The sequence below is a fragment of the Pectinophora gossypiella genome, chromosome 22, assembly GCF_024362695.1.
Source record: "Pectinophora gossypiella chromosome 22, ilPecGoss1.1, whole genome shotgun sequence".
In the NCBI taxonomy this organism is placed as follows: Eukaryota; Metazoa; Arthropoda; class Insecta; order Lepidoptera; family Gelechiidae; genus Pectinophora; species Pectinophora gossypiella.
In genome coordinates, this window is record NC_065425.1 from 12,052,417 (window position 1) to 12,079,192 (window position 26,776).

The following is a 26,776-nucleotide window of genomic DNA, read 5'->3' on the forward strand; positions in this document are numbered from 1 at the left end:
GTATTTGAATTATCGAACATTTCACATGGAATAGACTTTTTCAAATAATGCGCTCAGCAAAAGACAGAAATTGTTTTTATTTTTACAGATTCAATAATGTGCTTCAGCAGCAAAACATTAAAGCTCGTAAATAAAATACATAATTAAAATGATGTCTGCCAATTACAAATGTAAATTTGAAAATTAAATGACAATTACACATCTCTACAATAAAACTAACTGCGACTGGAAGCTTTACACGCAAGTACGGATTGGTAATGTATTAACAGTGACGCGGCGCGGCGTCGACGCTTCTTATTACGACAGTGTGTACAACTCTTTAGACAACCAAATACTACACAGTGCTGGTATTTTGCTAAGATTATACGTGTTATTATACTAGTACGAGTAGGTTACATACAGTACTGCTATGTACAGTGTGCGGTATTTACATGCGAAATATAGTAACAGGCACTTACCCTCGGTTGTATCTCGTCGCTCGGAGGTTTATATTAAAGTAGGTTGCATATTTCTTGACAATGTGTCACTTATTATAATTATTAACTTAATGTACTTAAAATAAAGTCGTGTGTGTTGTAGCGTAGATTAAAAATGTTCAGCCAATATTGGTACCGGAATATCAACAGCAATATCACAATAAGAACCGTATTTGTGGATTTGTTGTTTGAATTTGCCTTTATCTTCTAAAGGAATAATTTTAAAAGCAAAAGCAGGAATACTTAAGAGTCCATATCATTGGTCAATCAGTTAAGGTATCTTGTATTATTTTGTACTTAAATTCAAAATTCTGTCCTATTCGACTATTTTAAGTTCCAAATCGCATAAATACAAATTGATGGCATTCAAAAGGGAAATTAACTAGAAAGTGGCCATTAAAACGTAACGCATTGCATCGTGTTATACTATGTGGCAAACGAAAGTTGGTAGGTCATCAATTATCATATTTTTTGACAGGGCAACACATTACGCTAACAGTGCGATGTTGCTAGCAGCAAATCGAGCAAAATCAGCGTTCCTTTTGCATAATATTTGAATCGGAACCCGGACAAATGGAAATCGCTGAGTTGAAGCTTGATTCAGACCTTGGTAAAGAATGCAGTTATTTTTTGAGTCTCATACCATTTTCATTAAATATCAAAGTTTACCCAAGTAGGAGATGTTGGGTGGCTTGAAAACATTGACTAATGGGTTGGCTACAAGCCCAAACAAACACCTCAACCAACTCACAGTAGATTAAAGTGGTGGAGTATGCTCAGTCCTCCGGTTGGACACACCGCGTGTGTGAGCAGTGGGTCGCGGACGTACACAGGCTGTTTATGTTATGTAATGTCTACCCATAAAGCGTCAGTTTACAAAATCATCATCGTCTCGATCACCAACTTTCCTCCACCATCTTGATGTCAATAGTGTACAGTCAGTGCGGTGACGCAAGTTTACTCGTATTAAAAAACTGTTAGGCAACTTACTTATGTCACGGCACTGACTGTACATAAAATATTTGTATTTTGTATAAAATTTTATTTTTGATACAGTGATGGTGTGACGTCCTCTAGTCTATATTTGCGTTTGTACTCTATCTTTCTACGTTGCCACGCACAATGGTAGAGAGGAAGTAATATAATAATAAATAATTTAATAGTAATCCTGTCACCGGTGTTGATGCGAACAGTCATTGACCTTTTTCAAGAGTGTATAATCTGTGTGAGTGTTGATATTAAGGTGCGTGCATACCTGCGGCGAGACGCCGAGCATCTTGAGCGAGGGCGGCACGTTGCTGAGCGCACTGCGCGGGAGTGTCACGTGGCCGAAGTTGACGGTGAACGCCTCGCACCACACCGCGAAGTGGCCGATGTCGAACACTGTCAGCTCCTATACAATATTCACGGTTAGTATCAGTATTAACTGCTTCTCAGATGCAATGGGAGTCAGTGGAAAAATCTATTGCGTGCAGATGCTGCTTATCGTTCTTGGTACACACACCAAATCAAATCAAATCAAATATACTTTATTGCACAGAACTAAAATTTCAACAATCAGACATAACATATGAATACAGTACAATTTGGGCGGCCTTATTGCTCTAGAGCAATTTCTTCGAGGCAACCAACAAAAGGAAACAAACATTTACAACTTGGATGCGGGATGGTGCAACAAAAAAAAAACCTAAAAGTAAAACTAAACTTAATGTAATAAATACTCTATACTATACGTACACCACCATTTTTTTAATATTTTTTTGATGTGACTTATTGTAGATTTGCCTCAAATGGCATTAACTTCACCGGAAAAATGGGGAGTGCTGAGGGCTCTCACCCAGTTCGAAATTTAAGACAACAGATGCGAGAGTGCCTAGTTGCGTTTGTCTACGGTGTGTTCGCTTTATTTTATTTCTATCTCCAGCGAGTTTCACAGTATTATAGTATGTATATAGTACGGGCTCCTTTAGATGTCCCGTCCATATTGACACTTTACTCAGTCAGTAATCAGTCGTGATATCAATTTAAAAGCCTCTATTGAGGAATTCTGTGTGACTTTTGCCAAAAAGTGAAATTAACATTGTATACGTAGATAGCCTGCTATCTACAATCATGTGATAACATCCGTAGTGTAGCTGGGTTTGATTCCCAGAGCAGCATAGTGAATCTGATCGACATGGGAAACTTTTGCCTTCACTGTAGGTATATACATGTAGTATAACTACCACAACTCACCCCGGGCAGCGTGAGCACGATGGTCTTCTTGTCATACTTCCGCAGCGGGGCCTCCTTGCCGTTCTCGTCGGGGATGCGGATGCCCTGGGGCGTCGGCTTCTCGCCGCGGCCCACCCAGAACTTCGCATCTGCAACAAACGTGCGTACATATTATCGTTGTCTTAAAGTGAACCCCCACGTAAGCGCCTTCCTGAAACATTCGGGTATCATTCGGGTGTGGTTTTACGATTTACATTTTTTTTTCTATAAAATTACATAAGCCTTTTTTTTAATTTGTTAAACCATCTGGCCAACTAAGGTCAACTACACAATGTCTGGCTTAGGGCAAGAAAGGTCCAAAAAATGCTATTTGTATGATCAGTGACCTAACATAAGTAACCACCCGTTTAACAGTAGTGTCCTATTAAGTCCACCAACGCGTTGGAGCAACGTGGAGTATATAGTCTATTGATGTTATGTAATGTATCTATTCATGTTCGTGACTGCACAAGCGCCTACTCCTACCTAGATTCTCCTCGCGAGATCTTACAGCAATCTATAGTTAGTTGCACGTTCCGCCAGGCGCTTGTGTGAAGGTAACCCACTGTTCTGGTTATACTGTGAGCATGAGAAAGAGATAAGAGTATTAAAGTATGTTATAAAATAACAAAGAATATTACGCGTATAGAGTTATGATTATGACTGCCATACTGACGCGGCGGCGAGCGCATAAAAGTAATGTAGGAAGAAGAATGGGTTAATTTCGCAATGTGTCGAAGGGGTCGAGAGGTAAGGAGAGAAATGAGTAAATATTCCACTTTTAAGGTTCATTTGTAAAGAGTGCAAGGGGAGCGGAGACCTCATCTTGTTCACATAATGGCATGGCTTTACGTTCGCCATTATAAATGACACGTTGCATATCATGTGGACGTATTTAGGTATTGGAACTTGAAACTTCAACAAGCAACTGAATTCGTTAGAGAATCACAATAAGATTCTTCATATTATAGTTTAAGTACTTCCTCGAGCTAGAGCAATTTGACATACAGAGACTGCACTAACACGTATCATGCCTATTCACTCTAACCTTGAAAACAGCATGATTAAAATGTTTTGGACCTAGTTTTGGAATCACACACTGCGGTAAGGTGTTCCAATCCGTTGCTGTTCGCATTAGGAAAGGAAGAGGCGAAGCGCTTCGTGACGATTCAATGTAAAATATTTTTATTTGAGAATGTCGTCAAACTCTCGTGGAAGCGAGGCGAAGTTTGAGGATTGTCAGGGATTTACAGATAGAAGTTCACCAGCGTTATCTGCAAGCGGTGTTTTTGCACAACTTAGATTGAGTTAGTTCCGCCATCGCGGGGGGGTGTCGGGGGGTGTTGGGGGTGTAATCGGGTCCGTGGATACACTTGTCAGGGCCAATTAAAATGTTTCCAACTTCACGTCTTTATTAATTATTGTAAAGACTCTAGTGTAAAATAATATTTTGGAGAATTTCAAAATAATAATCATTTGTTCACTGATTAACCATAGCAAACATAGCAATAATTAAAATTACTGTTATTTCAAAACAATTATTATTTTATTTTAATCCGTGATAGCCCTGTTCGGAAAACGCGTGACTTACATCGTAGTGTTACGGGTTTGAATCCCGGGCTCGAGCTCTCAACCAACCAAATGTGTAGGTATTAAATAATTGATAAAACGAAGTTTCCAGGATTTGTGCCCGGTTAATGGTAATAGACTCGCCCCCTATTACACGGGACATAAATATAGCTGGCGAGGAGTGGGTGGTACAGACGTTATTCTGTGTCAATTAAATCATACTTACTTACACTTAAAAGGTAGGTCGGATATGATTGACGACAGAAGTTAAACATGTAAAATGTCACAAGCTGACGTTACTCCATCAGCGATACCAATAAAGCATATTATAACATTATTATATCCTTCAGTGGAAATTTCTCGTGCATTTTGTTAAATTACATTACTCGCGTCTATATCTAATTTATTATAGATTGATAATTAGATTTTGAATCTGTTCCAGTTGGTTACCGTGTACTTAGAATTTGGAATATTATCGACACGTGTCTCATATCATCTTGTATAATTAATTATTCCCGGCGAATAATGTAATATATTAATATATTATCAACAAATAACTATATTACATGACGGAGCGAGGAGATTTGTTCAAATCATTTGCAATTTTATAAAGTCGCTATGGTCCTGTGGTTCACCGGCTTGCTTCTCAACCGGGGAGCGCCGTTTCGAAACCCGGCACCGGACCTATGAATTTTTATTAATTTATCTTAAGTGTAGTTTTCATTAACACAGTTGGCTCGACCATTATAGACGACAATACGGCTTACTTACTCACGTTGGTCTAACAGAAATCTCGGCGAGGTGTGGATACTTAGTTCATCTTGCGATGGATGTACCTGTGACTACCCCAATTGGGATAAAGTCGTGAGCTTATGCTATAATTATATTTTAGAAGAAATCGCGTTAATTGTAACAGTTATGTTTCTAACAATAACCCGACACAGAGTTGAACGGTGCTAGTAACTGTACCGCAGTCAGTTCCCGCGCGCGAGTCGCACCTCAGTTATATTTGTAACAATTCAGAACAAACGCTACTCTCTTAGAAATGCAAATATTTTAAGGTGTTATGTTTGTTTTACTAGCACAAACTGTACATGACACGTCTTGTCATTACATTAAGAAGAAAAAAGATAATAACAAGAAAAAAGATCGAAACTAAACGTAGTGGTAACGTAGTGGGATCCTCTTTGATTGCCTCCCTCTTGACTCACTCCCTGACTTGGGACTCTATCCATTTATTACAGAGTTTTACTGACACCGCACCCAATACTGAGGGGGGTGGGGGATTTTTTCTGTATTTTTAAATTATTTTCAATTCGATACTTTTGCAACAAAAATCCACTTGATATTAACTCAGAATCGTGCGCTGAATCATCCCCCTGAATATTCGTTACGATGCCAATTATAATCCGTACAAGTACAGGTAGTACGAGTATGTACGCGTGGTGGCAACTAAGTACCCACACCTAACCGAGCTTTCTGGTTATGATTTAAAATTATTTCCTTCTCTTGTGTGGGTTGTGAAGTGCATTACCAACCTCATCAACCCTGGTTTAAGATTATCGAAATAAGATTATTTTTAAGTTTTTTTGAAAATTATGATGTGACGTGTATCTGAAGGCACGTTAAGCCATTGGTCCTGTCTATAACCGTAACAAAACATGTCCACCAACCCGCAGTCGAGCAGCTCCATACCCCTCCGGTTGATTGAGAGCAGGCTTGTGCCCAGCGGTGGGACGTATGTAAGACGATTACACAATGATACTAACCAGGCGCCTCTCCGTCGTAGGAGAAGTTGGGCACGAGCAGCGTCTGCGCGTCCACCACCACGATGGGGTCGGAGCTGACGCCGTGCACGCCGCGCAGCGAGCCCACCTTGGCGGGCCGCGGGTACTCCAGGTCGCGCGGGATGGACACGTCGCCGAAGTTCACCTGTACGGACATATACACACTCAGTGTTGATACGGAGCTAATGTACTCCAACATGCCGAGAAGTACAAGTTATCAGAAAAATACATCTTTTGTTATGAAGTTCAAACATTGATATGATGAACCATACAGGGTGTTAGTGACATCGTAACGAATAGGAAGGGGAGGGTTTAGACCATGATTCTGAGTTAATATCAAGTATACCAACTAATCCTATTAACATTTAATGTTATAATTATTGTAGGTTTTTACACACAATTTCCAACATTTATTTTATCCCAAATAATGTTCTATCTATCAAATAATGTTTATCTCTAATAATTCAAACATATCTGACAGAGTTTCGCCTTTTAAAAATAGCCATTGCGGTCCCACATTCCACCATTTGCTTCTATATGTGTGTATGTTATATATACGTTGTTGTAAAATTGGAGGACATAAGAGAAAGAGACAATATTCCCCTAGATAGACAATAACCACATCAGCCGCGTGAATGCACCACGAATTGGCAACGTAACGTAGTTAAAACGGCTTGCAAAGCTGCATGTGCTTTGCATTAGGTCTGCAGCCGCGCGGCACACAACATGCTAACTTGATCACATGCCGGGAACTGACACTGGAACACACTGCGTAACAAACAGTGTAACGTCACTACGTATCGTACATAGGACATTTCCCTCGGCTGCAAATAATTTTAGTACAGTCAACGGCGTTCTTTATGGAAATAGGAATGGGAGGCCTTTACCCAGCAGTGGGATCTTGTAGGCTAGATTAGATTAGAACTAAAATAATAGGATCGATCACTGGGTCAAAGATAAATCACAAATGCTTATCTAGAAGTGGAAGTTAGTTCAAGATTATACAGGACGGCGGATTATCTTATAAACATAAATGTTGCCTAAGAAGCTACCTTAGCAATAAAGTCGTCTTTTGTATCATTTATCAAGGCGCCGGATCAAAAATCAACCATAGTTTTCATACACACATACATAAACCCACGCCTATTTCCCACCGGGGTTGTTATTATTATAAGCAGCAAAGACTACCTACTTCTCTTGCTTCCTCCACATTTAGGAATCATAGTAAACATCCATTCATTTACTACAGGTGTCGTTTCGACAAGAATTTGAATTAAGAATGTATTACGTATCAATGAGTACGACGTTTGACCAATTCATAATAATTCATAATCAAATTATTAATGACGTCACCGTTTCGGTTAATTTCACATGGACACCTTAAATGTCATTGGACCAGGTTGAGCGTGGCCAATTATTGGTCAGCAAAAATTTAGCTTCGATCGCCATCGACTCGCAAAGAAGAAGAAGGTTGACATCTACGAGTAGCGTAATTGTAAGCAGCACGCAGCAGGCAGTCTGTTATAGACTTTTCAATTTAATACTTTTTGAAAATTAAAAAACAAATTGGTAGGAAAAGTACTTAATTCTGATGACTTGTGATTCAAATTCATTAGGGTCGGGCGAGTCTATGTTCGTACTCGTACGAAATATAATAAAATATCTCATCGCATTTTCCGATGTACTTAATTTACAATTCTTCGTTACGTCCCAGCTTATCATCAATAGGTAAAGTCTTTAAAAGGATGAAAAAAGGCAAATTGGTTCCCGAAATACCGCTATTTCAGCTTTGCCCCTGTCAGGGCGGATTTTTTACAATCAGGCCTCAATCAGAATATGATTGGGGGGCGGCGGGGTCGGCGGGGGTCGCGGTCTGTACCCGGCCCCTGGAATAGAGCCGGGTCAGGCGTAACATCGTTACTTTACACATTCGCCATACTCACTGTAATTGAGTTCAGGTTTCGCTCCTAGTTCACGATGAGTTTAATATTGTTTGACTTTTTTTGAAAAGAGAATGAATACAGGCAGTGCACTGACGTATACAGAGTACAGACTTACACAACGGGGCGCTTCAGGGACGAGTGATTACTTATTCATTTATTTACTTATTACCGGTAGGTTTTCTTTAGCTTTTTTTACTTTAGGTTAGTAGGTACTTAGTTATTTTACAATTATTGAGTTCTATCAGGATCAATACCCTAAGACAAGTACAGTACGGTCAATATTGTACTTCGTTTTTGAAGTAAAAATATATTTGAAAAGAACATCCAAAGGAAAAGTCTGTGTTAGCCTGTTCGGAGAACGCGTTATAATTTTATCTTATAAACGTAAATGTTGCTTAAGAGAGATTCCTACCTTAGCAATAAAGTCGTCTTTTTTATCACTTATTTTCTTATGTTATATCTACTGATGTTATTTCTGTGCATTCAACTGTTATAATTATTTTTAGTCAAACTCAAAAATATCTTTACTCAGTTGGTAACATATTATTATATCATTTTTGTCAAACGTCTCATCCGCCTAAAACTACTGCAGATTCTCACAACATGTATAGCCGGGGAAAGTAGGTGTAAGAAAAGCCTCGGCACCTGTGCCGATCCGATCTGTCTGGATCCTGATCCAGACGTTCTTAAAAAAAACTTAATATTATGATATCTAAGATTGCCTGCCAGAATGCCGTCCTGTATGTACATACAGAGTGTTAGTGACATCGTAACGAAAACTTTGAGAGATGGTTCAGGCGCCGATTCTGCAGTCGCAGAAGTATGAAACGCAAAATTATTTAAAAAAAAACACAATAATCTATTTGTTTAGAGATAAGCTTACCTGTACTATCTGTTTTCTTTGTATGTTCCTTGTGTCTGTTTTATTGTGTATAAATAAATAAATAATAAATAAAAATTTTCATGAATTTTCCGACAGAAAATTCCACTTGATATCAACTCAGAATCATGGTCTGAATCATCCGCCTCAGTATCACTCAGTGTCACTAACACCCTATATATATTATTTATATAGTGAAGAATTATAGTTTGATTGCGATACTGACGGAGTATTCGTCGCACCAGATGGCGAACCAGCGCAGGTCGCGCAGCGTCTTCCCGTCGGGCAGCGCGAGCGTGACGCCCTCGCCGCGGTAGCGCCGCAGCGGGCCCGCGCCGCCGCGCTCGTCCCGCAGACGCGTCGCGCCCGCCGCCTGCGGCCGCCCCGACGTGCCCACGTAGAAGTATGCCGCTGGAACAAACAACAATACATCAGACTGACGATGATGACGGTAGCCTACTTGGAAGAACGCTTCACTCTCATTGGGACGTCATAGCATCACGCCTGTATCCACCAAGGGTTGGGCAGAGGTGTACTGTGTACACATCTACTCCTCGCTATGTTTAAGTGCCATGTAATAGGGAGCGAGCGTAATTAGATAGAAACTACCTGATATTAATTATCTACGATTCAAACATGAATTCAAACTATAAAGTCCAATTCAGAGGTTCAAAGCCCGAACTTCGAACCCGTGACACTACGACGTAAATAGGGATAGTCCTGTAAAGACAGTTCTAAAACATTTCTTTTTTAAATAAATGAAAATAAATAAATCATGTAATAGTTATTTTTTCTATTTATTACAAATAGATTCGCCAAACTACTAATTATTAAGGATTGCCTGTCACATGCGCAGGATATTGTCAAGCTCTCTATACAAAGATGCATTTTTGCAAAACTTTTCCATCGAGTCATTAATTTTATTAACCGAAACTGTGAATTTAATTGATTTAGAAACCTGCAGATCAATTTGACAGCTGAATAAACGTTTTGTAGGCATTCTGCGCATATCTTTGTTTTCTATCGGTCGCCCGTCTCGGAGCATCAATTATCACACGTTAGTTCCTTGTACATACGTAGTTAGCTATCTAAAGTTTGCATCTATCAATCAAGTTCGTGTAAAGAAAAGAAAGTTGTAATTATATGTAGAGAACCGGCCTCGAGATACACACGCCACGTATAGACAATGAAACAGTAACACAACATTATCTAAAAGTATTTTATTTCTAACTTCTTTTCTCGTGTGGGTGGATGACTAAAATGATCAACCCGGGCGTCAGGGTTACTAATGCTGTAACGACTACGTACTTAGTAGTAATAGTAACTGAAACTAAAGGCTTTACGTGCCTTCTGAAGCACGGATCATCTTACATTCGGACAACTAACATGATGAATAACTGCAATCTTACTGAATTGCGGTCCTTACGATATTATTATATCGTCGATATATACTATACAGTCGCTTGTAATGTGACTAATATGCATTTTATTAATATGATCTCAGGATTACTATTATTATTACTTAAGTTTTAGATAATTTCGTAATTCATCAACATGATATTATAATAGCCTCTAGTCTATTTTGGAATTGAAGCAGGATCTGCAAGGCAAATACAATTTATTGAGCTGCAGATAGCGCCATACTTGTTGCCAAGTTTTGGGCCGACACTATTTAGTTTGCCATCCACACGATAAGAAGATCCAATTTATTTAAATTTTAAAAACATTAACAAAAAATATCCGGTTAGTTTAAATTCGTTACGTGTCATTTCACACCAGCTACCTATGTAACTGCGTGTCTATAAATCGTGGTATACACTCGCCGTGTGTGAGGTCCACAATCCACAACATATGGGAACAGGTTCGATTCGAGCGGCGAAAGTGAAGGAAGTTCAATGTGATGTGGTGTTAGATCGTGACCGTCGGATCGTTATCTGTGCCTCACGACGCATGTGATTGTGCAAATTGAACGGCGGTTGCTGGTGGACGGGTACTTTTATGGACGTTATAAATAAATGTATATATGAACTACTTTCATAATACGTCACAGACCTTCGGGGCATATTTAAGAAACTTTACAGAGGATAAAATGGCGTATTTCTTGTTACGTTTACATACAACCAATGTAAATTACGCTCAAGTGTATTTTACACTGGCCTGCAAAAGTAAGTATCACACTTATAAAATTATAAATAATAGCTTTTAAGTACACAAGATAAACTTTCTAAAAAAGGAGTCGAAAATGAATTTCATTTTGCATATAAGTTACAAAGAAAGCTGGTAAAATTGTTTACTTATAAAACTTTTTTATTTTAAATCTCTAACTTTTTCAGTTTAGAAAAAAAAGTGTTTTGCACGCCAATGTTTTAAAGTAGTTTCGATTTAATTTGTAATATTTATGGCAATTTTAAATGGTTGATTATATTAGCAAAGTCACTTAGCGCCGGGAGCCTCTAGAGAGGCAAGCCTCGGAAGTAATTAAGAGGATGAGCTCCTAATCGACATTAAATGACCGCAGCGGCGACGAATATCGCCGACGAGTATTCCCGCCATTCCTGCGGGAGTGTCGCAGCCATTTTATATTTCACTCGCGAATAAAACACAAATTCGATTTAAATCTGAAACGTCAGGCTTGACTGAAGAGTGCAGATTGATTCCTGACGTGTTAATAAACATTTTAGTTTTTATTTTATTTAGGTACATAGAATACAATCTATTGGGCTGGTTTACCATTCGGGTTGAAAGGTCAGACAGGCTGTCGCTTTTTAAAAAGACGGACCTGTCAAATCTTTAGGTCAAGTGAGGAGATACCGTGAATACGGGTGACGCTATGGTGACGACGTGAGAACAGACTGCAAAACATAGTAATTAATATGTATTAATGTTACTACATACATAAACTCACGTCAGTAATCTCTGACAGGGTAGGCAGGATAGCAAATTAGAAGACGACTGGCAGCCACTCTTGATACGTAGTCCTAAGATTGATGACCGTATATGGTGAAAAGTACAATCACTTTCCACGGGCAATCCGTTACTGGGACAATTCCCATCGCGCGTAAATTGGTTAATACAGTCCTTCTGGTGTTCTTTATGATACTCCCTGGTTTTTTATTCAGCCCCAGTTCAGCATAGAAGACCAGTCCAGTTTGGTTAGGACATTACAGGCTAATCACCTGATTGTCTGAAAGTAAGATGGTCTGTGCTTCGGAAGGCACGTTTAGTCCGTAGTCCCGGTTACTACTTACTGATGTAAGTGAGTAATCGTTACATAAGCCATGTCAGGGGCCTTTGGCGGCTCCATAATAACCCTGACACCAGGGTTGATGAGGTTGGTAATTCACTTCACAACTCACATGATAGAAGAAGCGTAGAAGAAATACTAGGTACCTACCTATTTTTTCATAACCAATGCTATAAGCAGAGGATAGATCTCTGCAATTCTTACAACAACATTATGGTATGATTCCAACAAACTGCCTCAGCCACAACAGTTGACCGCAAACTCTTTATAATGCTAATCTCATTATCTATTCATGAAAGCAGGCCGATTGTTATATTTGTACGGAATGAAAGGTTAAGCGGGTATTTGGTTTAAAGAGATTAGCCGTGGCCTCGCTGGCGGCCCCACACAATCACTAGGCGGTGTAAGCGATTCTTTACGCAAATGAATTGTTTTAATTGTGAAATTGCCGAATTACTAACCGTAGAATTTGTTTATATTCATATAAGTAAATCTCTTTATTTCTGGTTTTTCTGATTTTATAGTGTAGCTAATGTGACCTGACCAGAAGGGGAGATTAGATTCACATGTATTTACTACATCACATATTGTATGCATATACAGTCTAGTGGTCGTAACATGCGCTATATCACCATTGCATGATATCATTATTTTTTTCTTGCTTAAATTAAATGAGTATAATACTATGTAAATATTTCAAATCTTTCTGCTCTAAAAGTTATGAGACAAGAAATTTCGAATGTTCAAACTAACACTGGGATTGAAGACGTAATTTGTAATTATACAAATATTTTCAACTAGCTTTTGCCCGCGACTCCGTCCGCGTGGCGTGTTATAAAAGAAAGATCTTTGTGTGTGTGGGAGAAAGGTTAAAAAATGCTTAATTTTATTATTTTTAAATGAGGTTACAGTATAAGTAGCTCAGTTAAATAATGAATTGTTATTAATTTCTCGATTATTAGATTATGATTTGGTTTGATATTTTAGGAAAATACGATCAGTTTCGAAAATTTAAACAAAATTTAAAAATTACAACAGAAATACGCCTTGAAATGTCCGCCTGGAAAATTCAACAGAAAACTACCTACGAAAGATTTGATCCATCCAAGAATAGTGAAAAGTTCGCCCGCAAAATTCAATATTTGACACGACCATCAACGACGTCTGCCCTCACGCGTCTGCCGCGTTCCGGTTGCTCACTCGGGTATCTGCCCCCCTCCGCGCCTCGCCACCGCTGTCGCCGCCTCACAAACGCCGCCGCGGCCGCGACGTTTTTTGGTTGCCACTACCGCGAGCTATAAATTTCAAGCCTCTAACTCGCTTCCCGTTCCCAGGGAAATTTTTAACTTTGCATTCACTAAGGTATATAATATATGCATGTCAAATTTCAAGCATCTACCTTATGCAGTTTAGATTTTTTCATACATTTTTTTTACCCGCCAATTCCCATTTTTCAAAATACAGCCATAACTAAAATTTATATTTACTAAGGTATGCATGCATTCTTTATTCGTAGCATGCATGCTAGATTGAAAACATCTATCTTACGCGGTTTAGATTTTATCATACAAATGTTTTTTTCCCGCTAACTCCCGTTCCCGTGGGAATTTTGCAATATCCAGTTGCAACTAAGCTTTAAGTTAACTATGGTACCTTCATGCCAAATTTCAAGCGTCTAACTTAAGCGGTTTAGAATTTTTATACAAAAGGGTTTTCCCGCTAATTCCTGTTCCCGTGGGAATTTCGAGAATTCCTTTCTTAGTGCACCTCTACGGTACCTAAGCTACGTCTCTTCCTAATTTCAAGTGCCTACGTTTAGCCGCTTAGGCTGTGCGTTGATATGTCAGTCATTCAGTCAGTCAGTTTCTCCTTTTATATATTTAGATATTTCCGTCATACATGATTTCTATGTAACTTTAACCATTAAGGCTGCTCACGCGACGGAAGCTTAAAAAATGGAGTAACTTCTCCCGTTTTCCCAAAATTTCCCTTCACTACTCTGCTCCTATTGATTGTAGCGTGATGAAAAGTATACTATAACCTGCCCAGGAGTATGAAGAATAATTGTACCAAGTTTCATTAAAATCCGTCCAGTAGTTTTTGTTTCTATAAGGAACATACAGACAGACAGACAGACAGTCAGACAGACAGACAGACAGACAAAAATTTTACTGATTGCATTTTTGGCATCAGTATCGATCACTAATCAGCCCCTGATAGTTATTTTGAAAATATATTTAATGTACAGAATTGACCTCTCTACAGATTTATTATAAGTATAGATGTAAGCACGGAGAACACTTATTCAAAGTGAAAATCAATTTGAAATATACCAATCTTACAATACTAATTAAAATCTATTATACGCTGCGAGTACTTACATCGGTACCCGTTGTGGTCGAGGAGTAGAATCTATGAACTTGTTTCAAGTGTAACTACAATATTACTTTTTATCCAAGTTAATTTATGGCAAATTACTGGTATTAGTTGCCTGTAGAAATGGCTTCCAAGATAAGGCCGCACATTTGTACTATATGTATGTGATGCGAAAGTTTTCTATGTTTCTGTTATTGTGCAAAAAAATATACCTGATTATAATATTACGTTTTGCATTAGGAACTCCACTTGGTACGGGTGAACGGAAGCGACTCTGTTGACCCTATTAGTGCCGGGGGCGTGATGCCCGCTTCCGACACTCTCGGAGATATTGCGACCTCTGGCCTTATGATTAGGTTTCATGGAAATGTAAGCGAAGAGAAACAAATTAGAAACTCGACGACAAGTTAATACCCCTCGTCAAAGCATTCTCTTCTGTAACAGCTTTACACTATGAAAAGGTTTTTATCATTCATCTTGCCAATCTGTGCTGTCATGCGGTTGTTGCCACTGTATGGTGTGCAGGCCATATTCATCAGGGAAACAAGTTTGTTGTGCTTAAACGTTAAAAGAAATTAAAAAGAGAATAATAACTTGTTCTTAAGGTACATTCCTCTTCTTTATCGGAGGGACCTATTTGAGAAATTGGTGACCGTGGCCCCTCTACATTTGAAGCGTTCCGTTACATGGTCCGCTAGTAGCATGATTCCACCAACTGTCTTCCTAAGTACATAACCACGTAGGTCCCCACAGCTCGTGTCACGTACAAAGCGCGCCAGGATTAAGTGAAAGCAATTATCTCGAAGCAATGTGAATATTAATTCGAGGCATACCACGAGTGGTGTGTACGTCTGCGGACAAAGGGCCGACAAAGCATACCTCCCCGCAGGCATACCGCGGGTGTGGTGCGGGAACACATTGCTACGAGTAATTAACGTTTGTCCTTCCAACACGCTTGTTGGAACTGAAGAATTTGACTGAATATAATATCTTAATTGGTCTATAAAAACTAGGCGTTTTCGATAGTGGGTTTTAACTTATCTCATCTAGCCTACTTGATGCCACTGCTGGGCAAAGGCTTCCCCTTGATTCATCTACTCTTTTCGACTCGGCGCGATATCCGGCCAACCTCTCTGATGATAACTCGGTAATGTGTAAAATTGAAAAATCTAAAAAACTATAGATAATATCTTTTCCAATATGATGGGCCATTATAATGGAGGATAGTTGATCACCTGTCATTGTTCATCATTTCATTTCGGAAGTGGCTACAAGTTGTTTTCTGTTTACTTGTCACTGCCCACTCCGATAGAGATACAGACGTGATTATAGTTATGTATGTTCGAAATAGGATTTGAGTAAGATTCTGATAACTGGCGGCTGTGTTATATCGAAAATCACCATCAACTTTTGTTAAAAAACAAAACACTTTTCATTTTATGTCATCATCATCATCATCAGCCGTACGACGCCCGCTGCTGGGCATAGGCCTCCAGCAAGGATCTCCACGACGATCGGTCCTGCGCTGCCCGCATCCAGCGGCTTCCCGCGACCTTCACCAGGTGTAAAACTGTGGTATATTTTGCACAAGTAGCGCGGGGACGGTTGGCTGACGTCTGATCTGCCTCATGTATTTCATAACTGGAGCAATGCAAGATAATTGCCCGAGTTGGGAACGAAAGTAAATCTAGTAGCTAACATTGACTTTGAGTAAACTGATTGTAAGAGAGTTACCTAAAGCTTCAGAATAAGTCGCATTTCTAATTTTACCTCCACACCATCTAGGTAGTTCGGATACCTCACTGTATTATGTACTTATGGCGTTTCTCATTACTAAGTAATAAAACTGAGAGTAACACTGTTCTTCACCCATATTCTTTGAATTATGCTTTTTATTAGATTTATCATTAGTAACCATAATGAAAACATGAAAGAACAATTTATGTTTGAAGTAAAACTAATAAGGCCATCTAGCAACTTTTAGTTCTTATGAAAAGTAGAACAAGTATTTGCGCTATCATGATGGCGGAGTGAGCAGCGGCGAAGTTGGTGGCATATTTCTACCCCGGCGTGCCGGCCGAGGTACCAGGCGGTCATAAATCACAGAGCGTTGGCCGCTGCGCCGAGCCGTCGTAATTAATGCAAATACCAGCAGCTCCCGTCTGCAGCGCGATCGGACAAGTCATGTACGGGACGTAGTAATATTGTGAGTGCGACGGATTTATGCTGCTCTTGTTATTAGTTTTGTAAATTATGAACCAATATCGTTTAGTAAACAACTTCTACTTTTCATTACATTGTCCTGGGCGTTTAATGTAGAGTCAACATTTCCAGAATAAAAAATAGTGGGGGAATTACAAAACCTCTCAATAGATAAGCTATTTACGATCCAGGTAAAAACTGTCATCTCATTTTTTTTTTCCAATTGAAATTAATTGAAAGAAATAGAGGTTTTTATGACGAAAATCATAGCAAAATGTGATTTTTAACTCTTTAGCGAAGACATTGTAATTTTATGTGTAAGTTTTTATGTTCGGAATCGGGACAAATAAAGTAGCTACACCTTATTTGATTCAATTCGAGAGCTGGCATAATTAGTAGTTAACTAATTACAGAGGCGAGTGAATGTAAACAGTCGTGGCACATTATGTCAGGTCCATTGTGCGGCGATGACAACAAATAAACGACCACGCCGGCAGGGGTTGCCTCATCGCATTGTCCGCGTTATGTTCAATGTAATAATCTAAACAGAAGCTGCTCTGGGGGGGGAGGCTATCAGCAACTGGGTAGTATGACAAAGTGTATCATCAAGATTCCCTTGACAGAAGTCCAAATGAACCTCCTCAAGACATCAAGAGATATACAAACAATTATCGGAATTCCTTCGAATCCCCGTGGGCACATAACACGATCACTTTGTGATCCCCAGTTTGGTTAGGGTGTTGCAGGAAGAACGTAGTCGTTACATTAGCCATGTGAGAAGGGCCTTTGGCGGTTCAATAGTAACCCTGACACCAGGGTTACGATAAGGTCGGTCATTGATCTCACAATCCAGACAAGAGAAGATCGAAAATCCTTTATTTTCAATGTATGATTATCAGAGGACGGTTATTGACAGACAAGATTCTATTTCTATTCCACATTCAGATATTGTGTCCGTTCTTACTTAATAACCATTATTTATGGACGCTGAGGTGATCGTCTGTCACCAAACGGTTCATCATTGCCAACTTAGGACTTCGTAACTAGAGATGCTGTAAGAGTTGTAGCTCTTGACTCACCCCATTTGGGATTACGGGCGTGAGTTTATATATGTATGTGTGTAAACGAGCTGTGAACAGTTGCTGCGCCGGAGCATGCTCCAGTTGTCGCTGGATAATGCCGCAGTTACTTACAGTTAGTGCGCAGATCGTATATCGCTAATTAATCTCACATTGAATAGTATTTCGAACAGTCTGATAGCTAGAGCGTGTGCTCTTGAAAATGTTCATTGATTCTAGTACAATCTACATAATGTAGACTCATGCTGAACGGTCCGTGATCACTAACGTATATAAATAAGGTGCAGGTTGGTGGGAGGGCTGACTGAGGAGGACCTAGAAGTACGTACACTGATCAAATTGTGGATGTCCTTATAGGTTTAGTAGTACGATCTACTCTGAACTGGCGTGCGTGTGTGACACGATTGATGAATGTGGAGGAAGCAAGAAAAGTGTGTCAGGATAGAAGCAAATGAAATTCCACAGTCTCTGCTTACCCCGGTTGGAAATAGGCGTGAGTTAATGTGTGCATGTATGATCAGTAACAGATTGTAGGTGTTCTATGCTTGTGTTCGCTTCCAGCGCAAAAGCTCGATGCGGAGACAACTTCTATAGACTTACTAGAGTGTTATTTTGTACACAAAGGAATGTAGAGTTTAAAATCCAGAAATAAAAGCGATATAAAACCGCGCAGCTGCAGTAAGTGTTATTATACAGGAACGCTCGAAGCCATCAGCCAAATTGAACCGTTCCCATTTGCAATTGCTATCGCGAGTTCCAACAATTTAAGGTATAAAAAAGTGGTATTCCGCCCGCGACTTCCACCGCGTGAATTTTTGTAACTGTCTGTGTAAAGTCTAATCTATACATTGTTTGAAGTTTACGCGTGACGACATATCGGGAGTCTCATATCCCCATTTAAACGCGGTAAGAACCCGTTATTATGTGCTTTAAATCTAATCTAGTCTACAGCCTATAAGGCATTCCATTGCTAAACAAAAGCTTCCTCTTCTTCTTTGCATTTATCGCGGTATTGTGCGTACTATACCCAGTCCCTCCGGTAGGAATCGAGGTCGTAACGCCATCTCTTGCCAGGTCTACCACGACCTCTATACCCGCTCTGAGGCACCCAATTCGTGACGCCCACTGCTCAGGGTGCAAGCGACAAACAGAACCGGCCCACATCAGTGATTACATTTCTTTGAATGTATTGTTGTATTTGGGATCAGTTCGTAAACAGGTATATAAAAACGAAAAGTCACTCATTCACTGACTGACTGACTCACTCATCACAAAATTTCAGAAATACAAATGCTAGGCGTCTCAAATTTAGCATGAGGGTACCTTTTAGGACATCATCATCATCATCATTGGCCGTATACGTCTGTTTCAGACGATCTATAACGTTATTGCAGGACATAAGTACTTTGCGAAATTCAATCCTTAAGAGGGTTAAAAGAGGTAACAGGGTTTGAAACTTCTATAGTTTTAATAGTAAGGTTTCACGCGAACGAACAGCCATGAACTCACGGATAGTATTATCATCCATTTGTAAAATAATTATCTACATACAAACAAATACCTTTTCATGAATATTAGAGTAGATGTAGAACAGTTCTATGAGAAAATATTTTTGTATACTCGGGTATTGTCTATTCAATATATTTTGTGTTCATTCGTGCTGTGGTCTGCGGAGTACAATTCTTCGTGGATGTTGAATGAACGTATTATATATTTTGGAAACAATCGCACGAACACTAAAGTTATTCAATAGGTCTCGTGAATATAGTTGGTACTTACAATAATAGAGTGTACTCAAACAACGCACGCCAATTAAATCTAATAAATTATGCAATCAACGTAATTATATGAAGCTAGCTGAAACCTAGTAAAACCACAATTCGTTATTCTAATCCAATTGGTTTAAATCACATTCATTGATGTAAAACGAATTTCAATGTTTTACTTCAGATTGAAATATTCAGTATGTGATTAGTATGTAGACACATTCAAATAAATTAGTCAGAGCGTCGTAAAACGAGACTAGCAATTAATTGAATTTACGCAAATTAGTTTTGCAGTTAATAAGGTTGAAAATAAAAGTGATGTAATCTTTCAAAAACTATGCAAGTATACTTCAACTTGTACTATACTATTGTAAGTAGGTACACACGTGCCTGCCTAGCCTATATGGCGGCAGACAGCGTGTCGCCTCGCAACCGCGACCGTGCGGACATGACAACACACCTCACTCACAACACTAGCGCAGGAAGAATATACGTATAATTAAGTAGAGATACAGTTGACATTACATACATTATATTATGTCATGTTTTTATCATACAAGTATTTCTACGATATGGTACCTAACAAATCTGTTACAAATTACAAAAAAGTAACTTATCGCTCGGGACTTCTGTCATCGGTTTTTTGTAAGTATCGTGTTCAAAAGAGATGATTTAAAAACTTGTCAACTCTAACATTGACTCATTATAAACTCTTTTATGTCTACTTTCATTCGCGACAGGCGGTACAAATAAAAGAATATAACAACCCATACATCAGTGAGCGTCGTTGATAGAGCAGCGGGTCGCGCAGGCGCAGTGCACTCTCGTGACTCGTGCGCACTTTCTATGGCACATCTTACATAACAAGACAATCAGCTGTCGACGTGTCGCGGAGCCAACGACCGGCGACACTATGTGCAAACATTACACCTTCCCAAGTCGTAGTGTAGGTGTAACCGACAGACACTTCGTAACTGACAACTAACGCTGAGGAAGTAAATACATGTTAGCATTCTTGTCGAGACTACACTAAGGGCCCTATGTCACTAGGACACCATGGCTGCAAAAATTATTCCAATTTCGATTGCCGGCAACGAATTAGATGTGTACAGGGCGATTTATACACGTATATACATTTTGTTATAGGCAGATGGGTCGTAATGTTTATGTGTATATGTATGTGTGTTACCTGGCCCCTCGCCATCGTAGTGGAAGTCTTGCAGGAAGAGCGTGCGCGAGTCGACGGCGAACACGCGCCCGCGCACGCCGTGGTGCAGCTCGGACAGCGCGCCCAGCGGCCGGCCCAGGTACTGCGCCTGCGCGGACGCCACACCTGCAACAACAAATATATCATGTTAATATGGGTAATTACCTGTTTTAAAACATGATCTTTGAAGCTAGTACTACACTATAACACAAACACAGTGACATTACACGTCGTACATAGCAATGATAAGCTTTGATTACCACGTACTCTACTAATATACATTTCCCCCCTAATACTAGAATAGAAATAGAAATACTCTTTATTTGCTTTTGAAACTACTAACCTCTTGTGGGTCTATGTTAAATTTAAATATATAAATAAATAATAATAGGATACAAAAGCATAGTGATCGCACGCATCATACTATACACCATAATAAGACCTCATCCATGTGGACAGAATAGGGGAGTGTAGCAGCCATAACGCATAACAGCCTTTTTTGCGTGATTTATTGCAAGAAAGAACCGGCAAATATATTTAAAATTTTAAATAAAATAGAGTTGTAACAATACAAATCAACAATACAAATGTGTTGTATCCTATGGCATTGCCGTGTCGTATTATGCTCTGCCAGATTTCTTTACAACAGCCTCCAAAAAGTACATGATTTGAGCCAAACCGCAGGAATTATAATTTAAAGCGTCTTACAAACCCCATATTAAGCTATTAAGACATTTAACAGGGTTTCAACTTGTTAATGTTAAATAAACTACTTTCAAAATATTAGCTAGTAACGAACTAAATCGTTTGACATTTTTATCAAAACCACATACTTAGTATCACGACCTACAGTGATCAAAATAGAACTAAAATAATCGTGGCAAGTGGAATTCCGTAGTCTCTGGATTCTCCTATGGGACCTCATATATACATATGTAGATAATTTAAGTATAGAACAATGAGTCGGGCGATAATAAGCCCCCGTCCCCCGTCCCGCGGGACCCGCGGGGATATAGGTCAAGGCCGGTCCCGCGCCCCACCACCCGGAGGCTTCTTAACTCACACAATACCGGCTGGATTTCTTTGTCACTTTGTTTGGCCGGCTTATACGCGTGCTGTAAGTTTTTTGATGTCGTGTTGCTGTTGAGATTCTTGTGTATTTTCTTTTATTGTTATAATAACACAGCTATGAAATGACATATCATCATGAAACTTGATGATTCATTACGTCGAATATACCTACCTACTTATGGATTTATGAATGCCTGTTTGCTTTGTGTACGAATTTCAGACAGCACCTAAAGTTAATAGGTGGTGCTTGAGAACCGTACATACAGATTATTTTGACCGTCTATTAAAACATAACAGTGAATCATTCTGAGTAAGTGGAACAAGGCGAGCGAACGACATTTGCGGCGACCACCAAATGTCAACCACTGGACGTGAATGAGCTTACGGTGTACACGCGCCACCTGGAGGCCTCCAGCTACTAGCGGAAGATACACGCCCGTAAGTTATCATGAGGTAAGCATAGTGACAAGTAAGAAAGAAAGAAAAATGATTTATTAATAAGTTGTTGTTAGGTGTAGTCGTCCCGGGGTCCAGAAGACGAGTAAGACCAAAAACAAGATGGGCAGACGTCATCAAAAGACGTGTGTTCCTGCAATGTTTCCGCAGAAAAGCAGACCCCACCATCATGTGGGAATATTGCAACGGAGAGGGAGAGAGAAAGTAGTCATGGACATCCCCAGGGATGATGAGGTCGATCATTAATGAACTGTAGACAGGTGCTCAAATTGTCAAAACTCAGCCTGTGACTCTAGTTACAACAGCAGCATTTCATATCTTGGGTTTTTTTGATTTTGCAAACAAATGTGATTGCAATTGATGTACAGGTCGACCTCGGGTGCTCCGCATGTCATCACAGTCGGATTTATCGGAGTCGGGACCAGTTCAATTCATTTCATTACAAATAGGTACTTAATATATTAAATTAAGCTATCACTCTTGAAAACTTGATTGGATTTCTGAAGGTCTGTAAACAGATTTATAGCGTTGGTCAAAATCAGAGTAGTTGAGGTAAGTATCGGTTTACAAGCACTCTATTTTTAATCTACAAAGGTCAAGTCAACAAGACAAAAGCACCGTCAGTTGTACATCGCGTGCTCAATTTTACTTTTACAAAGGAAAGTAAACGCACTGGACAGCCGGCAACATTAGCCATTAACGGCAACTTCCTACGAGCAAGGTGTACAACAAGGTTACACAAAAACTGGAAGCCATCTTAGAGACATGCCCGAGAAAGTGCGCGAGCGCCGAGCGACAAACGTGTGCGCATGCGCCGAGAAATGGACGACATATGGACACATGTGGGTCGTAGGGCTGTACTCACTCGGCTGCACTGTGTCTATGCTAAAATGTACATGCGTACATAATAGAGTCGATGGTATCTATCCCTCTCGAGGTGGGCATAGCCCCAAGTCATCAACCTGCAGTTGACACAATTCATCTAAAAAGCTATATGGCTATTAGCACTTGTTAACACTGCCCACGTCTTTTTTATGCGCAAATGTCAAAGTATAATATTGCATTTTCAATTAATTGCAGCAATATAGCCTTTTTAGACGCCTGTATTCGTTGAATGTCAAGTATGAATACACTAAGATCGCTACACGTATGCGATTAAAATGTAGCCTAGTAATTAGGCTTTGAACTCAGTAATTATAGAATTATTACAAAATTTTAAAATATAGTCCGCGCCACGCAAGAAGTCACGCGGCGCACGTCGTAGATTCTGCATAGAATTATTACGACTTGACAAGCCTTCAGCGCTCCCCATTTGTCCGGCCAAGTAGGTAATGCCATCTGTGGCAAATCTACAATAAGTCACGTCAAAAAAGAAACAATAATTCCACTTCATTCGTGGCGCGGAGCATGTTTTAAATCTAGCGTTATCTTTAGCCTTCGGTTTATATAATCCAGCACTACATAGACACGGTATAGAGAAATGTTCATTCTGTTCGTAGGACCTAGTTCAGCTGCAAACGATGAGACACGCGTAGTCCGGCGCAGGCGCGGTCAACTATCCGACCTCCAACTTTCCGACGATCTAATCTTAGCAGAAAGTTGTAACTATGATTCATATTTTTAAAGAAAATATTACTTTCTCCGGGAAATTACGAATTTCTACCGACTGGTTATGGAGAACGACTGACGAGATAACTCGGCTATTAAAACGGATAGTTAAAACTCACAGAAACCTGCGCGAGCGCCGTGACTAGAGCGGCTAATTGGAAGCCATAACTGTATGTACTACTTAAAACACATTTTATTTACCATGAAATTGTATCAGTAGCTTATTGTTACTTCCGCTTTGATTTTATAAGGACTATAGACTTCAACTCAACACGCATATAAAAAGACGCACGCTTAAACTACATTTTGTATTATTAACTTAATGTGAAGTGACTTACACTGCACTGAATTGCGTTTATAATTGCACTAAGTATAGCGTACGAATGGATGTTACAGTCATGAACGAAAGTGCCTGCAGGCACTACTTAAATCATCTTTATACGATGTCTCTGAATTACTATTAACTGAACTCTATGCCAGAATCCACTTAAAATCGAAATACTAAAAAAAATCTTATGTTTTCGTGCATGTACTAGCTAACGACACATAGCTCTGTCTCCCGCGATGAGGATTACAGATTCGAGTCCATTAAGCATTAATTAATATTGAGATCGGTCTTTATAACTTGCAGCCTTGTAAACATCTATCGCAGTGTAGATTTACTCCGCGCCAGCTATTTTTAAGTCCCGTGTAATAGGGGGCGAGCCTATTGTCATCAACCGGGCACAAAGCCTAGAGACACGTTGGTTACCTTTATTAGAAAAATATCAATAGTACTTAGCTGCTCGATACGGATACAGGTGTGGTTATAGTGCATTACATATGTACATTATAATCAAGTAGTGGATCAGTTATATCAACATAGATAACGCCCCGCTGCGAGTAAATGCCCGGTAACGACCACCACATTCGCCCCACTAGCCGCTCATCATCTCCAGTCGACCAACTCCTCCGCTCTAATACCACATTTGTGTCGAATGCTCCTGCGTAAATGCACTAATGACCGCATTCACTGTACACAGTTTCGTGTCTTTCATTCGTAAAAAACTTGAAACTAGTGCTCTACATACTGCAAATTACTCTAAGGATAAGCTGTAAATAAGTAGAACGATCATGTGACTTGCATTCAAGGGCAGGCAGAGCCCGAAGACGACAGAAGACATCCCAACCACTTTTATATTTAACTTCCTTTAGCAGATAATTACGATGGATATTCAGAAATCAGAATTCACAATCATTTCTTCCACATAATTATCAGCTGGTGACGGTGCGGCGGGTTTTGATGGCGTGACGACTTGGATCCTTGCCGGAGGGACTGGCCGGAGTACGCACGGAACCGCGAAAAATGAAAAGAGGAAAGGCCTTTGGAGGGGAGGCCTTTGCCCAGCAATGGGATCTTGTAGGCTAGATTATAATTATGATTATTATAAATGTGCAAGATATTTAATAACTAGAGGAACACATTTAATACTAGACATTTTTTGTGTTATTAGGTAATCATTAATGTATAATAAGCTTTTATACATAAAGTAAGCTTCACATGAGCTTTAAATTTATTTTCGGACAAATTCAAAATATTTTCTGTTGGGTACATATATTGTGTTAGAAAGTGTTTTTATGAAGTTTTATGCTTGGTTAACAACTGCCCACAGACGTAATCGGACGAATGGACAAACAAATGATTCTAAAATCTCTCATTCATATTTATAACATTATTGTTATAGAAAATAAAACTATGTTTCACGATAAACTGTGTAATTGTGCACAATTCTAAAACAGTTATCCCGTATCAGCTTTCAAATTTCACATCATTTGTTTAATATGGCGTCCATATTATGAACAAATGAGTGCAGCGGCTCCGGTCGGCATTCGCGAGAGATCGGTAAATTATACATTATTGGATTGGAAATTCGCGGAGTTCTAGCATCTATACTTCCATAATAACATTTTATATGCGAAAGTATATCTCTGTCTGTTACCTTTTCACATTTAAACCAATAAATCGATTTAAATAAATGTTGCCACATAGATATATTGAAACTCAGGGATAGTTACGGTAATTTCCAAGAAGGGATTCCCTGCTTAGTGTAATTTAACTAACTATAGTCTACAGAGCATTGGGCTCACGAAACATATCAGAAAAATCTCTTTGCGATCCCTAGTTTGGTTAGGATATTACAGGCCGATCACCTGATTGTCCGAAAGTAAGATGATCCGTGCGTCAGAAGGCACGTTAAGCCGTTGGTCCCGGTTACTAAGTTTAAGTAGGGAAGTAGTTGTTACATGAGCGAAGTCAGCCTTTGGCGGCTCAATAATAAACCTGACATTAGGGTTGTTGAGGCTGGTAATCCACCTCACAAACCAGACGACAGAAGACTACAGTCCACGTAGACGGAGTCGCGCGCGGCGAGCTAGTAGAACATATCTGAGGCGGTAATCTTCATCACGCGCCTGCGCACAACGCTACAATGTATACTGTCATTCCATGTATGTATCTGCCGGACTTTCGCTTTTACTGGCGTGATGTTGCGTGAGTCATTGGAGATGATCACCGGTGGTTTGTTGCAGCGCCCACACCCACGTAGATGTGAGGGGAACAGCAACGTTCATCTATCAGGTAACATTATGAGGAAGTCAGGTTAAGTTTTTGCAACTCACTTTTATTAATTGGAAATAATTACATACATACTATTATAAGTATTTTTTTTAACAATTCGAAAATATTCAATACTTTTTCTGTAGGTACAGTAACTTTCGATACCTCCAACTGCCTCCCATGCATGAGCATGGTCTATAGACCATATATACATGGCAGATATATCTTAGAATTTTACTTGTCTATCCATCATAGAACACAGC

The 26,776-nt window shown here is 39.5% G+C and overlaps 1 protein-coding gene across 1 annotated transcript in view; it reads right to left on the reverse strand.

Annotated features, from left to right (window-relative positions):
- LOC126377021 (protein Skeletor, isoforms B/C) overlaps positions 1–26,776 on the reverse strand; it is a 63,853-nt gene that overhangs the window by 22,299 nt on the left and 14,778 nt on the right. Inside the window, exons 2-6 of the mRNA XM_050024627.1 lie at positions 20,765–20,908; positions 9,135–9,319; positions 6,068–6,230; positions 2,712–2,839; positions 1,732–1,869 (exon numbers count right to left, since the gene is read on the reverse strand). Coding sequence (XP_049880584.1) covers positions 1,732–1,869; positions 2,712–2,839; positions 6,068–6,230; positions 9,135–9,319; positions 20,765–20,908 — 758 coding nt within the window. The remainder of the gene's footprint in view (positions 1–1,731; positions 1,870–2,711; positions 2,840–6,067; positions 6,231–9,134; positions 9,320–20,764; positions 20,909–26,776) is intronic.